At 37.3% G+C, this 14,792-nt stretch overlaps 5 protein-coding genes across 5 annotated transcripts; 2 read left to right on the top strand and 3 right to left on the bottom strand.

Moving 5' to 3' along the window:
* Nucleotides 1-456: 456 nt before the first annotated feature.
* Nucleotides 457-4,642, bottom strand: BDF20DRAFT_896088 (dipeptidyl peptidase IV N-terminal region-domain-containing protein). The gene is made up of 13 exons (XM_053082486.1): nucleotides 4,496-4,642; nucleotides 3,976-4,282; nucleotides 3,803-3,911; nucleotides 3,605-3,727; nucleotides 3,426-3,532; nucleotides 3,275-3,361; nucleotides 2,784-3,203; nucleotides 1,635-2,723; nucleotides 1,468-1,568; nucleotides 1,341-1,395; nucleotides 1,169-1,268; nucleotides 789-1,080; nucleotides 457-706 (listed from the first exon to the last, which is right to left on the bottom strand). The coding sequence occupies exons 2-13, from the start codon at nucleotides 4,201-4,203 to the stop codon at nucleotides 625-627; spliced, it is 2,793 nt and encodes a 930-aa protein (XP_052931845.1). The 5' UTR covers nucleotides 4,204-4,282; nucleotides 4,496-4,642; the 3' UTR covers nucleotides 457-624.
* Nucleotides 4,643-6,035, bottom strand: BDF20DRAFT_896083 (uncharacterized protein). The gene is made up of 3 exons (XM_053082485.1): nucleotides 5,440-6,035; nucleotides 5,258-5,375; nucleotides 4,643-5,182 (listed from the first exon to the last, which is right to left on the bottom strand). Exons 1-3 carry the CDS (start codon nucleotides 5,995-5,997, stop codon nucleotides 5,100-5,102), a joined length of 759 nt encoding a protein of 252 aa, XP_052931844.1. The 5' UTR covers nucleotides 5,998-6,035; the 3' UTR covers nucleotides 4,643-5,099.
* Nucleotides 6,036-7,603: 1,568 nt separating this feature from the next.
* On the bottom strand, nucleotides 7,604-8,940 carry BDF20DRAFT_179433 (single-stranded nucleic acid binding R3H). The gene is made up of 4 exons (XM_053074865.1): nucleotides 8,399-8,940; nucleotides 8,186-8,326; nucleotides 7,756-8,107; nucleotides 7,604-7,641 (listed from the first exon to the last, which is right to left on the bottom strand). The coding sequence occupies exons 1-3, from the start codon at nucleotides 8,839-8,841 to the stop codon at nucleotides 7,765-7,767; spliced, it is 927 nt and encodes a 308-aa protein (XP_052931843.1). The 5' UTR covers nucleotides 8,842-8,940; the 3' UTR covers nucleotides 7,604-7,641; nucleotides 7,756-7,764.
* Nucleotides 8,941-9,455: 515 nt separating this feature from the next.
* BDF20DRAFT_908095 (uncharacterized protein) lies at nucleotides 9,456-10,554 on the top strand (the record flags this gene model as incomplete). Its single annotated transcript, XM_053083444.1, has 6 exons — nucleotides 9,456-9,518; nucleotides 9,596-9,647; nucleotides 9,797-9,955; nucleotides 10,037-10,167; nucleotides 10,258-10,386; nucleotides 10,465-10,554. 6 exons carry the CDS (start codon nucleotides 9,456-9,458, stop codon nucleotides 10,552-10,554), a joined length of 624 nt encoding a protein of 207 aa, XP_052931842.1.
* A 2,418-nt stretch (nucleotides 10,555-12,972) lies between these two features.
* BDF20DRAFT_827833 (uncharacterized protein) lies at nucleotides 12,973-13,125 on the top strand (the record flags this gene model as incomplete). Its single annotated transcript, XM_053078195.1, has 1 exon — nucleotides 12,973-13,125. A coding segment is annotated over one exon (153 nt), but the record flags the coding sequence as incomplete, so codon positions are not given.
* Nucleotides 13,126-14,792: the final 1,667 nt, after the last annotated feature.

Genomic DNA, 14,792 nt, shown 5'->3' with positions numbered 1-14,792 from the left:
GAGCTAAAAGGAAAATCTTCATCTTTTAGCCATTTTTCTACTTCTACTTTTTTACTGTCATATCCATTGAAATTAAAAGCTTGTTAAAATGCAAAATTTCTTCCCTCCATTTTTGCACAATCTTCAATGTGAATTTCATGCTTTTGTTGAAATAACAACTACAATACTCGACCACGTACAGCCACGTAGAAAATACATTCTACTACAGTCCGTTCATATTGCATTTAATACACATCATGTAAATAAGTAACGAGATAAAGGTCTAAGTATAAATAATAACATATAATGCGACTGAACTTGAAATCTCTCGAGTATCCCCACTAGATTTTACATAGTAATGATATCGCCACTTCATCTGAAGAGTAATCGAGGCATTAGAGTCTTATTTATCGATTTCACGAATATTAATGTAAATAACCCTAAAAAATAAACCAGAGTTTCATCAAATTAAAATGCATTATTTTTTCTACGGTTTTTTCATAACCATATTTATTTGAAGATTTTTTGATTGAATAGGCTAGCTGCATTATATATAGAGCTTGAAATCCATATATTCAGTAAAATTTGCGAAGTATAGTGACACGTATTCCTAAATGACAGTGTTGCTGAAGCTCTGATAGTGAGCTAATGCTCTCCTACCATTAAGGGCCCTGAAAAGTGACCATTCAGTTCTTTTCGTAAATGCAAATATTCTTCTCCCCCAAAGCTATTATAATACAAATGTTCATAAGTTTCACCGCCAAAAAAGGAACATAAGAAAAGATTCGATGGAATACTCAACACATTACCTTTCCCATAAGAAATTGGTGAGCAAATGATACACATTCTGGTTAGCATTATGATATGAAATTCTGTGATTGCTATCTGTGAAAAAGTGTACTTGGAAGTTGTGAATGTTGGCCTGCGTTAATTTATCTACCAAAACAGCTGTGTTTTGAAAATGTACATTATCATCACCAGTACCGTGAATCACAAGGTAACGAGCATTCTCAAATCCTGTCATATTGTTGACGGCACTTTGAGCATAACCCTGAGGATTAAGTTCGGGTGTAGACATATATCTTTCAGTGTAAATTGAATCTACAAAGATTTATCAGAACGAAAGAATGCAAATCAATATGAGAGGAATCATGTGGCCGAGTCAGTCAGATCATTTTGAAGTTAATACCATAAAAACGCCAGTCAGTAACGGGTGCAACAGCCAATCCTGCGGCAAAGAGTCCACTATTCGCTTCTATTACTTTGGTAGCCATGTATCCCCCGTATGACTATAGTGATAAGCATTTGAGTGATCGGATACTTCATTTAGCAAGCATCACAAAACTGTTTTCGTTATTTACCCAACCCCAAATAGCAATTCGTGCAGGATCAACATACTCTAACATTGACCAGTGTCTATTGCATGTTTATCATTTTACGTTAGCAATTCATATTTTTCAATTTCTCGCTTATCAGTATTCCCAATACCTTGCGGCATTGATTTGATCAATTGTTTCCAATTCACCTAATCTGCCTCTAACATTTGAACGATAGCCTCGTCCTCGGAATCCTGTCCCTCTCCCATCCACCTACAAATAAGCCTTTTGAGTTTCTCTTTTGAAAATTATATTATACTGGTATGATGCTTTTCTTACAGTGACAATAATATATCCTAGTTTGCTTGCTAAAAATGTACTCCAGGATAATTCGAATCTGTAGGAGGCCAACTGTGACCCTGGTCCACCATAAACATGGAATAAAACTGGATATTTCTTGGTGACATCGAAATCTGGTGGTACTATTTCCATGGCTTCCATTTCTATGCCTCCACTTTTTACAGGCACCATTCTAGCGCGTGGTAAATCGAAATCTTCCAATAACGACCTAAGATTTTCGTTTCCCTCCAGTTTAAATGCAAATGTGCTATTGTCAACCTTCTTAACTACTGTATACGGAACATCTGGTCCTTGATACTGTAATATATAGTATGTCAGTTTCGGTGAAAACGACGTGATTTCATAGTAGCCGTGACTCTCTGGATCATCCGGACAGGTGAGACATTTTTTATTCTTTTTCAATAGCTTTTTGTTCGTTTTCCTGCTGCTGTTACTGCTAAAATCAATAACATAAAGATGGCGTTCTAGTGGAGACCGCTCGGTAGACGTATAATGGACAAGCTGCTTTTCATTGTCTACTGTTACTGTTCCCGGGATCACTTCCCATTTTCCAAATGTGATCCATTGAGGGCTTTGCTTCTTATCTGAGGTAGCCGTCAATATAGCTAAATGCATGAAGCCGGACCCGTCATCAATAATATCTAGGTATCTTACATGGCTACTAGATGACGTATCATCATCATCATTGCTACGATTAATGTAAACCATGGTTTGTGAAGAATCTATCCAACCTCCATCTGTTGGGCTGTACGTTCGAATAGTCTCGACAACTGTATTACTGATTGGCTCACCGAGGATAACAAGATTTGTATACTCGACAGTCTGGATACGATTTGTTTGTTTGAATAAGAGATGGCTATGTGTCTCGGTTGCCCATATGATATCTGTAATAATTCTGTCAGATTCTCTTAGATGAGAATAAGAATCTTTTGAAAATGTTGCTGAAAACGTAGAATTACTGGTATGTAATGATGATTGCAGTATCTCCTCATTCTTGGTAACTGAAACTGTGGTATTGGATGTGAGTGAGTAAATCAAAAGAGAAACTATAGGGTTTGGTGCGCCAGCCTAAATAAATTTATACGTCAGCAATACATCGCAGGATATACCGCATATTTCTTATCATACCTTGGGGTATTTGATTGGTAATTGGATGGGATAACTATCGTTCAATACCGTGTATAGGGGTATGTCATAGACTGGTACATGTGTCTCATTGTATCTGATGAACGCTATGTGCGAAGAATCAGGAGCCCACCATAAAGTATTGTCACTGGCGAACACTTCTTCCTCGTAAACCCAGTCTGGTATGCCATTAAAAATAGTACTAGAACCATCAAAGGTTACTTGCGTTGTTGCTTTGGTACCAACATTGGTGATAAATAAATTATTATCTTGAACATATGCTAATTTATGGCCAGTGGGACTCCAAGCGGCATATGCTACAGAAGGTACAAAATTGACCGTTGTATTTTCGTTCAAAGGGTATAGAGACTTATCTGCAAATTTATAAATGTATATGTTAAAACGTGTTGAGTACCTCCATAGCTACAAATAGGTTATCGGTTTAAACAGGTTAGTAACCTACAAAGAGTATTTCATCTATTTTTCAAACCCACCTTTGTGACATTGGTTTTTATGAATAAGAATTCTCCATCTTCTGAGATTTCGAATGAGTCGACAGTCAGAAGGTTTCCACCTATTGTCTACATTGATATTGATATAATTTAGTTATATAGCTCATGTATAAGATATCAAGAGCGTACTCACCAAATCACTTGCTTTTACAAAGAGTTCTGATTTTCCGGTTTCTACAGATTTTAATAGAATGTCCTTGGTCTCAGGATCTGTATAACTGAAAATACCATCTCTAGGATCTTAAATCAAGAACGAGCACTAATGCATTAATACCGAGCTTTCCATGATATAAACGTAATATATAGTTTTACCATTTTTCACCCATACAAGTTCTGGTCGTTTAACGAAAAAGGATTTATTGTACAAATCTGGCAGGTCAATGTGTCTGTTGCCGGTCTTGCTGTTATCTGCTTTCTTGAAACCACCTTCGACGGCTAATAAGTCAAAAAGCAATGAGTTAAACAATGACGTGAGTCTTTTCATAGATACTGCTTATTGTCAACATTTACCTGGCCCTAGCCTGTTCATAATTATAGTCCATAATAGCCAAATTATCAAAATCATGCCAAGAAATCCAAAACATAAACATTTTCTTCCGTTTGCATAAGATAAGTAGAGCTAGAGCAAGGTTTAAGTGCGGTTAATTTCACTTCCTCCGTTTTTAAAGTCTTTGTATATTTACATTCAATTTCTGCATTTTTATCATTTCTTTCGATTTATTTTTGCTGCCCCTTTCAAGCAGATCAGCATTACTATCATAATAGTTTGACTCCGCTTGTAGCTGATTTGAAGAGGGCATTACAAAAGGGGTAACTTCATCATCATCTTCCTCTGCTGTTATTATTGTTGCTTCGTCTTGATAGTTTGTATCAGGACCCTTGATATCTATAATATTATTCTTATTGTGCATAATATGAGTACTTTCACTGCTAAAGCTGCTATCGTCGTCGCTGTTTTCGGTCAATGAGTCGTCGTCACTTAAATTATGTCTACTATCCATAACATTCAGCAAAGAGTCGAGATCAACAATGTGTGACATTTCAGTTGAATCAGACGGATGCGATTTAGGTTGTTGTTTAATGAATAAGTTTCGAAAAGTAAATTGTGAGCGATAAAGAGTTAGTCTCGGCATTACAATTACAAGAAAGCACAAAGAGAGTGATTGAGAAAGTGGGTTTTGACTTTCACAAAAAGTTAAATACCTTTTTTACGACCTTTTTATTGGCCACTAATCCGGATTAAAGCAAGGCGTATAAAAAATTAAGTGTGGTTTAAACAAAAAAAAGAAGAAAGAAACAGTTGATTAGGAAGGAAAAAACGAAAATGAGGTACCTTGAACAAGCCAAAGATCAAGGAGAGAAAGCGAACTTCTTTCTTTTTGAATCTAATTTAACGATCCGCTCTTGACAGCTTCGCTGCAGTACATATATATGCGCATGAGGCAGCTGCTTTGTTTATACACACATTCTACCATAACAATTATACAAAATTCAAATTGTTTCATCTGCTAAACTTGTTTTTATTCTGAACGTTTAACGAAAAGCAGATATATTCAATATAGAACAAGAGACAAGGTTTTAAGGTACCATGTCAGTGTGATTCTCCCTGAATTCAACCATAATACTGTACACTGTCTCACTTAGTTCGACGATCCTAAAAATGTTCATTTTTTCCATCTGCAAACTCTCTAAATCAAAGAATTGAGTATTGCTAGAAGAACCTGGGTCCCTTCTACCAGTCGTATAACTATTGTAGTGTGCATTCAAGTTAAATCAGCCGCTGGGTGATTCTTTTATAGCAGTTAAATTAGTAGTAAGAGTGTAATTTCACTTGGATGCATCCAGCTATTCTCTTATTGTTTTCTGACTTCATACTGAACGTTTCTATATCTAAACCATGCAGTAAATCCCAATCCATCAGTTACTTATTCTAGAAACATAAGCTTTTTTAAAGATACTCTTTACCATTATGTATACCAATTTTACGATCGTGTATAATTGTCACTAAAGATACCACATCAACTACTGCATTGTCCATACCAACCACTGTAATGGTATCGAATTTGCGTAATGATTTTTCAATCTATAATCTAAAATGTTAATGCAACAATTCGTGTGTATTAGGGTAAACTTGGATTCGAACTCACCCATCTGATATACCTCTCATAACCGTGTTCAAATCGGTGTCCATCATTTGTTACGGCGCTGATGGAGGTACAGCTACTCCCTAAATTACTATTCCTTGTACTTGTTGCCGCAATTCGATGTATAGGATCAATAGCAGCTTCAATTGTTATGAACTTTGTTTCTTCAGAAAACTGATCGGTTAACGGTGTGATTGTGACTGATGTAGTATTTTGCTGCGAAGATTTTCGTCGTGAATGTTGTTGTTTTTTTAACGATGGAGATACTGTTTGAGTCTGTTGTGATTCACTCTTTTTGTTTGACTTTTTGTTTAGTGTGGTTGAGGAGAGAACTATCGGCTTCTTTTTTTTCGCTTTCAGATCATTGTTACTTTGAGAAGACTCAGTTTCCTTAGTAATTGTTGCAGTCCTACTGCTCTTTTGCTTATCCTGCTGTTTTTGGCGTTGTCGTTGCTCGTCAGACTGTTGTTTGGATGTTGAGCTTGTTGTTATAGCGGTTTCTGTGGGCTGTGTCTGGAAAGAAGGTAATGGTTTGAATTCATGAGCGAAGGGATTAAGCATAGTATCATCTGTCAAAGATTGTGAAGAATTGAAGAAGTTCGCATTAATTTTGTCGGGCTTGCCGGCTGGGTTAATTGCAAAAAATGGGAATTTCTCAGTTGCTTGCGAACAAATCCTGTCATTTTGATAAGAAGTATACTTGTCTTCTTTTTTTTTTTGTTTTTAATTCACGAACTTTATTAGAAGTAACTGGAAAAGAATTAGAGATGATATATGGCAATAAAAGAAATAAAAAAGGCATAAACTCTAAAACTACTGAAAAAAAAACCATTAAATGTATACTATGAGCGCGTACGGAGTGTTCTGAAGCGAACCTCGTCTTGGTAGACAGTACGAACTCCTGCTAGGGACCAAGAGATGCGGTCAAAATGGCAACGCCAATGATATTTCCAAATACGCAAAAGTACCATACTAACCTGGACGATACTTGTCTTCTTTTCGCTTGGCCTTCGCACAAGATAATTAATAAACTGAGACAATTTTATAATTTAAATTTAGACATACTAAAAAATAATTTTGGATGACAAGCTTAGTTTTTGGAGTTATTACTTGTCTGTTAAAATGCTCAATGCCAAATGTTTCATCCCATATCCGTACTTTGTGAAGCCCACAATATTATTTCCTGAGCCTGTTTCTTCGTTGCTTTTGCAATAAGCGGCTGCTCTTGATTAGTTACCAATAACAGATTGTCGTTGTCCTTTAAATGTTCACCCCTCTGTGATGTGCGACTAATTTATTATATTTTCAGTGAAATAACCTGCAAAAAAAAAAAAAAAAAAAAAAGAAAAGTTCAGAAGCTAAATATTCTTCAATGTAGTATGTATTTGCCCGCACTAACGAAAGCTGTTGAAATAAGGATGATTTTTGGCAGTGAAAGAATTGCCATTAGTTTCAAGCATGTGTAACAATTGAATATCGGTATAACTGATTTCGTCACCCATCAATAAGGCTCTTTATTCGTCTGGGCTTCCAAACGCATTCCCATTGCGAAAGGTAGTCAGGCAAAGCTGTTCCTTTGTAAGCCTTCACATCACCTCCCTTAAAAAGAGCAGTAGTCCGTTCGTTAGTTCAATCCAAAATGCTATCAGGCATCAATCAGTTAGCTTTCGTCATCTTTGTTTCCTTCATATTGGCCAACTTTACGAGAGATGTATCTCACCATGGATGCTGTCTTAGTCACATATATTACATTGACGTACATAAATGTGTGAAAAGGGTTCAAGGCTCCTTTTGGAAAGCAATTTATTCCTCCATTTTGGCCATTCTTCAATAGATATTCTGATATTCTTGAAAGCCATTCGAGCATCGGCAGGAGTAAACATAAAGGTTCACCGCGCCCGAACACGCACGGATTTACTTTGTGCCAGTAGCATATTTTTGTCAATATGTATTCTATGTCTAACAAGCGGAATAAATACTTATAAGCCTGAACAGGAGGTTGAATATAGTGAAGTTCAATCTCACCAAGTTGTTGCACCATTTCTGAGTGAAATAGAAAAGAGTTGAATACTGAAAAGGGACATTAACTTTTTTTTTTTTTCCCCAGTTCTCAGAAGACTACAAAAAATAGCACTCGGTGCTTAAGTCATTTCTAAATCAAAATTCTATCGAAGCAGCGAAGGCGATATACGCAATTGGGATTGTCTTAGAAGGAAGGAGCCTCGAGTGAGTAATCGATTTATGCTTTCGAAATAGTCTCATATTCAAACATAGAATCTTAACATTTGAAGATAGAAATCATTTAGAGAGTTAACTTACAAATAGTAATCAGTCTTTATTATGTAGATCTTGGAATATACGCGCCCTTGCTTCTTCATAAGCTGCTTGTCTTTCTTCGTAAGTCATATTCTTTCTATCTAGTTTCGGTTTGTTATCATTATTGACACTTTCACTGCCACTATCTACATTTGATAATGATGTACGAGGACTATTTGTTCCGGTCTCACGACGCATGATTTTGAATTGAGGCGATTGATTCCTGCTGTTAGTGTTGGTGCTGGTATTAGTATCACTTCCGTCGCCATTTGGTGTACTGGTCCCTGTATTTTCCCCATAATTATCGCCGGTTGTTTCGTCTTTTAACTGAACATCTTGTAAACGAACAGAAGGCCTGAATAATTCCAAGAAAAAAAAATCAACATAAACAAAACAATAAAAAGCACAAACTTCGTTATTGGCTGGAGCTTACATTTCTGTCAAGTTGGTTTTACAAACGTACACTCCCTTTCGCATAGCATCATGATAATGATTTAGTTTATAATAAGGCGCTAACTTATGGACCATAAGACGCTGGTAAGAGTTCATGTTTGGTATGTCGAATCTTAGCCTACTACAAAAATTCGAAAGATTCAGGTCAGTCACACTCCCCTGGCAACCTTGAATAGACTTGAATGTACGTTACGTTTCATCATTAATAAAAGCCTCAAACTGTAACTCTAGTTTCAACAAAAACAGTCTCTCTTGTGGTTTCCTCAGCAAATCCAAGATGAACTCATCTGGTTCAGTTTGAATGACCTCATCATTAAACTGCTGCAAAGTAGGTGGAGGTTGATATACCTGTTGTTGTGCTTGAGGAACTGTGTGCGGTCGATTAACTGGCTGAAAACCAGCAGTGAATGGCGAAGGTCGGAATGAAGCTTGCTGAGCCATCAACAATAATTGTTGTTGCTGTTGCTGCTGGTAATAATTTAGATTATCGGAAAGAGACAGTGGGTTACCGCTATAACCACCACCACCACTGTAATAAGCATTCTGTAAACTATCGGATGGTATATAAGATCTATTACCACTATTATATGCTTGGTAAGGTGCAAATGGAGGTAAGTAAGAATTCTGTTGGGTCATCGTGAACTGATGTTGTGGCGGTTGTCTAGAATATGAAGGCCCAAGTGGCTGTTGCTGTTGTTGTTCTTGTTCTTGTTGTTGTTGTGGTTGTTGTTGTTGTTGCTGGTATTGTTGCTCATCTCGATTACTATACATTGTTGGTAGTAAGAAAGACTAAACTGATAGTTAACAATTAAAACGCGTTTTTTTTTTTTTTTGTCAATTTAATAATCTTTCTGACTGGAACATCGGAGAAGTTCAATAATTACCACTAGTTCACTAAATTAACATAGTCCTAATTCTGTTTATATGCCTTTATGCAGTTTTTCTTCCAAAATATGCTACTTAAATAGAAAATAAAAGAAGAAAAGTCGTACAGCCTTATAAGTGCAAAGACAATAAAAGAAGGAAGAGCCATTCTTCTCAAAGTGTATTGTAGTGTTTATAAGCCACAGTATACACCATGCTTGCATTTGCACTGGTTAAATTAATGCACGCGGGGTTTCTCTGGGAAAAAGATCGAATTGTTCTATTTTTGTTCTTCCTTTTTCCGTTTAGTTTCATCAATTTGACTGGAAGCCATCTTTCTTTCCTTAGTAAAGTTCCCTTTCCACTTTTACATATATACCATAAGAATGCCTGAAGACCTGCAACAAAAGCCTATACAGAGATGGGTGCCACTGGAAGCGAACCCCGAAGTAAGTGTTATCACACAGTTTTTGTAGTCTCGTCTAACATTTCTTTGCCCTTTTTTTTTTGGAAGGTTTGGAATAAGATTATTCATGAACTTGGTGTAGATAGTCGATACAACTATGTAGATGTTTTGGGTAATTAAAAGATATATTAATGGATTGGTATTGCATAGCAATGATTGTTGATACACTTCTCTTGTGACATACACTAGGCTTCGAGCCTGAATTATTAGCTATGCTACCTACTCCTGTAGAGGCCATAATTTTTTTGTTCCCCATAACAGAAGCCTATGAGAAATTTAGCGCAGAAGAAGAAGCACATTTAGCTCGTCATGAGCAGAATATCAGTCCGGACGTGGTTTTCTTCAAGCAAACCATAGGCAACGCGTGTGGTATGATTGCATTATTGCATTCGCTTGCGAACAACGATGATGAAATCATTGGTAAATATGATACCTCAAAGCAAGAATGTTAGGATAAGGAAAGTCAAATTTTTGATGGATTGATTGTTAATAATGTTATAGGCCCTGGATTGTTCAACGATATTATTGAAAAGGCAAAAGACATGTCTGTTGAGGAGCGTGTTGAACTTTTGGAAAATTGCGAGAAGCTTGCTCAAGTTCATGAAACAGCAGCGGGTGAAGGGCAAACTGAGGTAAAAAAAACATAACAAACCTCACATTGTTGTTTATAAAACGATGTAAGTTAGACCTGATAAAATTAATTTGATTTCTCTCTTTCACAGGCACCCGATAAAAACGATTCCATTAATCTTCATTTTGTATGCTTTGTTGAAGTTGATCAGCATCTTTATGAGTTGGATGGTAGGAAACTGTTCCCCATTAACCACGGTAAATGCACAAACTTGGTGGAGGTAAGAGTAGTAGTTATAGCTCGAGTTAAAAATCAACGTAGTAAATTATTAATCACTCCAAATTCTGTCCTCTTAAAGGGCGCCGCCAAGGTTATGAAGCAATTTATGGCTCGAGAGCCTGATGAAAATAACTTTAGTGCCATCGCATTTTGTAAAACGGCTGAATAAGCGTTGACATCTCTCTCCTTTTTGATGAACATTGATAACCACATATACAAAAATTATGATACCGAATGACGAAACGGACAATAGTATGTGTTATTACTATTTGGAATAAAACAGGAAGAGTTGTGAATCATATGATTATTATTGATAGACTATAAACAGATTAGATTAGTGCATACAGTTCGCATTACTATGCTGTCGTACCTCATCAAAACCAAAGGTGCCAGCGAATGGAATAGAATGCCACTCAGTGTAGGTTGGGGTTGTAATGATATTAGGTCCTACTTGATGGTTTCCGATATTGCATATATGTTGTTGTAGTGAGAGATGATTGGAGCATTTGATGTTTGGACACTCAGATATATTGTTATGTCATTCGATGTGCCGGTCCTGTACTACGACAGAAACCTATAGAAAAGGCCTTGTGTTAGGATAATACGAAAAAAACGTATCCTTTAAAAGAAAAAAAAATATCTTTTTGGAAGGCTTTAATTCTGCAGTCTTTTGTTATGGGATGTTTCGAAATGAATTGATAAAACGGCACACATTGACCGAAATGTATTCGCATCTTATCAAATACTCAGATTAGAGTATTTCAAATGTCAGTCAATAAAATTGTGCCTAAAACCGTTTGAATAGAAGTGGAAAGTTTACGTCGAAGTTTGTAATAGATGGTTTTTATCAGATGTAGTTATCGTCACTGAAGAATCGAAATAGATTGGGCCATTCCTGATGTTCCACAAACCGAAACTTTCGCTGTTTCTTATCAGATGTGCAAAAAAAATCTAAGATATTCTCAGCTCCCACTTTCCGTTTTGTCTTGGTTAAACGCCTGGTCTATTGAAGTCTTCACTCTCTTTTAATTTAAAAATACTCTTAGTAAACAGAATAAATTCTCAAGCGATCAAAAGTAACCGAGTAAATATAAGTACACCGCATTTGAAAAACCAATCCATCCATAGCGGTCGTTGCTCCAATTTTGTATAGACTTTAGTGAAATCCCATTCGGAGTCCAGCCTTACTTTTCAACTTTTTGGTTTTCAGTTTATGTCGTAATTGAACAAACCACAAAGAGAAGACTGGTTATGATGAGCAACAACCATAGACATAACAAGAGCACAATACTACGCCCTTTGAAGGCCAAGCCTTTCAATGGTTTTGTATAGCTCATAATAGATGTCTCCGCCCATTCACTACCAAACCCCCACATTCTTATCTAATCTCTATACTTTGGATCTAAAAATTGAGTTCATCTGATAAATAAAGTTCTACAGAAAAAAAATTTTTCCCTCTGTTACATTGTTTTGTTGGATATCAATAAAAAGATAATCAAACTCCCTTTCGAATGGAGAAGTGCCCGTGTCAGTACGTTTTAAAACTTGTCTCTTTTACCGAAAACCGTGTAACTTTTTTTTTCGTTTCTTTTCTCAATATTAAAAGTATATAAAGGCCCCTTGCCGATCTTTTACAGGCAGTTTCTAGGAAAAATTTCAGCTGTCATCTGTCATTATTGAATGTAAGCACAATGCGCTCTAATTTATTAGCCTCAGTCTGTATTATATTACTTCTCATTATTCTTAATACATGCATTGATGCTGTAAGTGATATTTACCTCCAAAAAAAAACCCAATATACTATGTATAGTAATCATTAACTTCTTATTTATAGTTACAAACCGAACGTTTAAATCTACAGCGTAGAGCTGATGAAGACGAGGCACGTCGAGATGTCTCTCCCGATATTCATTCATCACTAACTTCCACTATCACGAGCATAAGCGCAGCGGTATCTTCCGAAATCCCTACCATTACAGCAATAACAGCCTTAGAGCATAAAGGCATCAAAGACAATTTATCGAACGCGAATTTCAATGACCCAGCTACAGCTCCTTCATCTCCTCTGGCTAACGCTGAGCATGACAAAAGACAAATTGGACCCAGTGGACTTGATGCACCCGACGGACCCGGTGGACCTGGTGGACCTGATGGTCCTGGTGGATTTGGTGGACCAGATGGACCCGGCGGTCCTGGTGATCTTGGTGGTCCTGGTGGACCTGATGGTCCTGGTGGATTTGGTGGTCCAGATGGATTTGATGGTCCTGGTGGTCCTGGTGGTCCTGGTGGATTTGATGGTCCTGGTGGTCCTGGTGGTCCTGGTGGTCCTGGTGGATTCGGTGGTCCTGGTGGTCCTGGTGATCTCGGTGGTCCTGGTGGTCCTGGTGGTCCTGGTGGTCCTGGTGGATTCGGTGGTCCTGGTGGTCCTGGTGATCTCGGTGGTCCTGGTGGTCCTGGTGGTCCTGGTGGTCCTGGTGGTCCTGGTGGTCCTGGTGGTCCTGGTGGTCCTGGTGGTCCTGGTGGCCCTGGTGGTCCTGGTGGCCCTGGTGGACGCGGTGGACGCGGTGGACCACCCGGTGGTTTTGTGTTTGTTTTTAAAAGCCCTGAACTTTTACAAGGAGGTACATTATTTTATGTTGGTATCGCTGTGACAACCTTCCTTTGGGCTACAGGGAAAGCTATTGATATCCAAACGGAACGACAAGAAAGATATGCTGAAAGTCACGTCCATAGTATTTAAACATCCAACATCTTTTATCTAACCATACACACCATAGCATATATTTTCCCTACATTGTTTATTGCATTATAACCTACAAAAGCTAGCTAATTCCATTTTTAAGCACCTAATTTTGTACACATACCACTATTCCCTAACTCTTTACTCGCCATCGTTGATGTATCATAATCTTTTTATTTAATCTATTCCATAAAGTATATACCGTTTAATTTGTGGTTTTTTGTCATAACTTCTGTTTGAGAGTTTGGATCATGCATAAAGCAACAGCTAGTCTTAGCTGCTCAATGTGCCTTTTTGGGCTTGCATGCTTGACTGAAATCTTCTGCTTCTGAACTTGATTCAGTATGTCTCAGATAATTCCCGTACTTTGTTGAACAAAGGGACATTAGTACTATGAGCCTTGTTCTACATTGGGAATTCCCACTATGATGTCGTGTGATTTAATGGTCGTTCGTATTCTTTTGCCTCTAATATTGTTATGCTGATTAAAATTAGATATCTAATGTAGCAAGAATATGCTGTAGATTTCTACATAAAATCTGGCTTTTGGGATTATGAAATCCTTCCCTGTGAATACAAATCACAGCGGGATCTACCTATATCATTATCTCCGCTGTTACCACAGCTGAAGTGTTTGACCTTTCAATCGTCGGCAAATTTGATAATATTACATGACGTGTTCGGTGAGATAACAACTACAATACTCGAGTACGTACAAGCAGGCAGAGAATACATTCCACCACGGTCTATCTATATTGTATCTAATATAGGTTATGTACAGCACAACATATAATGAGATACAGGCCTAAGTATAATAATCACACATCGAGCATCTGAACCCGAAATTAGTGACTAGCGCGTCCTTAACTAATATAATTCCCAATAGATCTCACAGAGTAAAAATAATGACTCCACTTCATTTGAAGAATAATAAAGACACTTGTTCATTGTCATCGCCTTATAACAGTTATCAATTTCGACTCAGCAAATACAACATTATATCTAAATTTGGTCTAATTTGAGACATTTCCAAGAAGTTTGCTTTCAACTAACGAAGTTCAAACGTAACTTTATTGACTAACACAACCAAAACCCCCAAGTTCGACTGGTACATGCTGACCAGGATCGCAATATTTCTCATCGTCTTCAAAGATGAGACTTATAAGTATCGAAGTCAGCAGAAATCTGCCAATTCATGTCTAGAAAAGCTCGAAGGATAGAAGCATTATCAAGTATTTTTTAACGCTACGTTGCTGAGAAAATATGATCCTTAAGTTCCTTTTGCAGGACGAAAGAGCTTTCTCTTAGGATTTATTCTTTGAAATCAACAATCCTTTCCATTGCACAAATAACATGGTCCCCCTTTCTTCATTTAGTTTCAAGGCATTTATCGCAAGGTGTAATATCTGTTGGTTTTTGTTCACCGTATCAATTGTTTCCAAGCTCTCCTTATCCTATTCTTGATCTTCTCAAACGTATCTTTTTTTTCTGAAAAGAAAAATACGAAAATAATGTGAACGCAGTTTAACTAAAGTCTTTGCCGGGAACTAGCCCTGAGGCACGACGTTACTCCTGTTTTAGCCAGTGCTCATATAGACACGCTTCGTTAACGTAATACAGTAGGTAGCGTAAGCGAACTTTCTCTACTGAGAGAATTCTAACAACCT

The sequence above is a fragment of the Mycotypha africana genome (assembly GCF_025528875.1).
Source record: "Mycotypha africana strain NRRL 2978 chromosome Unknown BDF20scaffold_12, whole genome shotgun sequence".
Taxonomy (NCBI): Eukaryota; Fungi; Mucoromycota; class Mucoromycetes; order Mucorales; family Mycotyphaceae; genus Mycotypha; species Mycotypha africana.
Note: the sequence above shows the minus strand (reverse complement) of the source record. Positions and strands in the feature narration are given on the sequence as shown.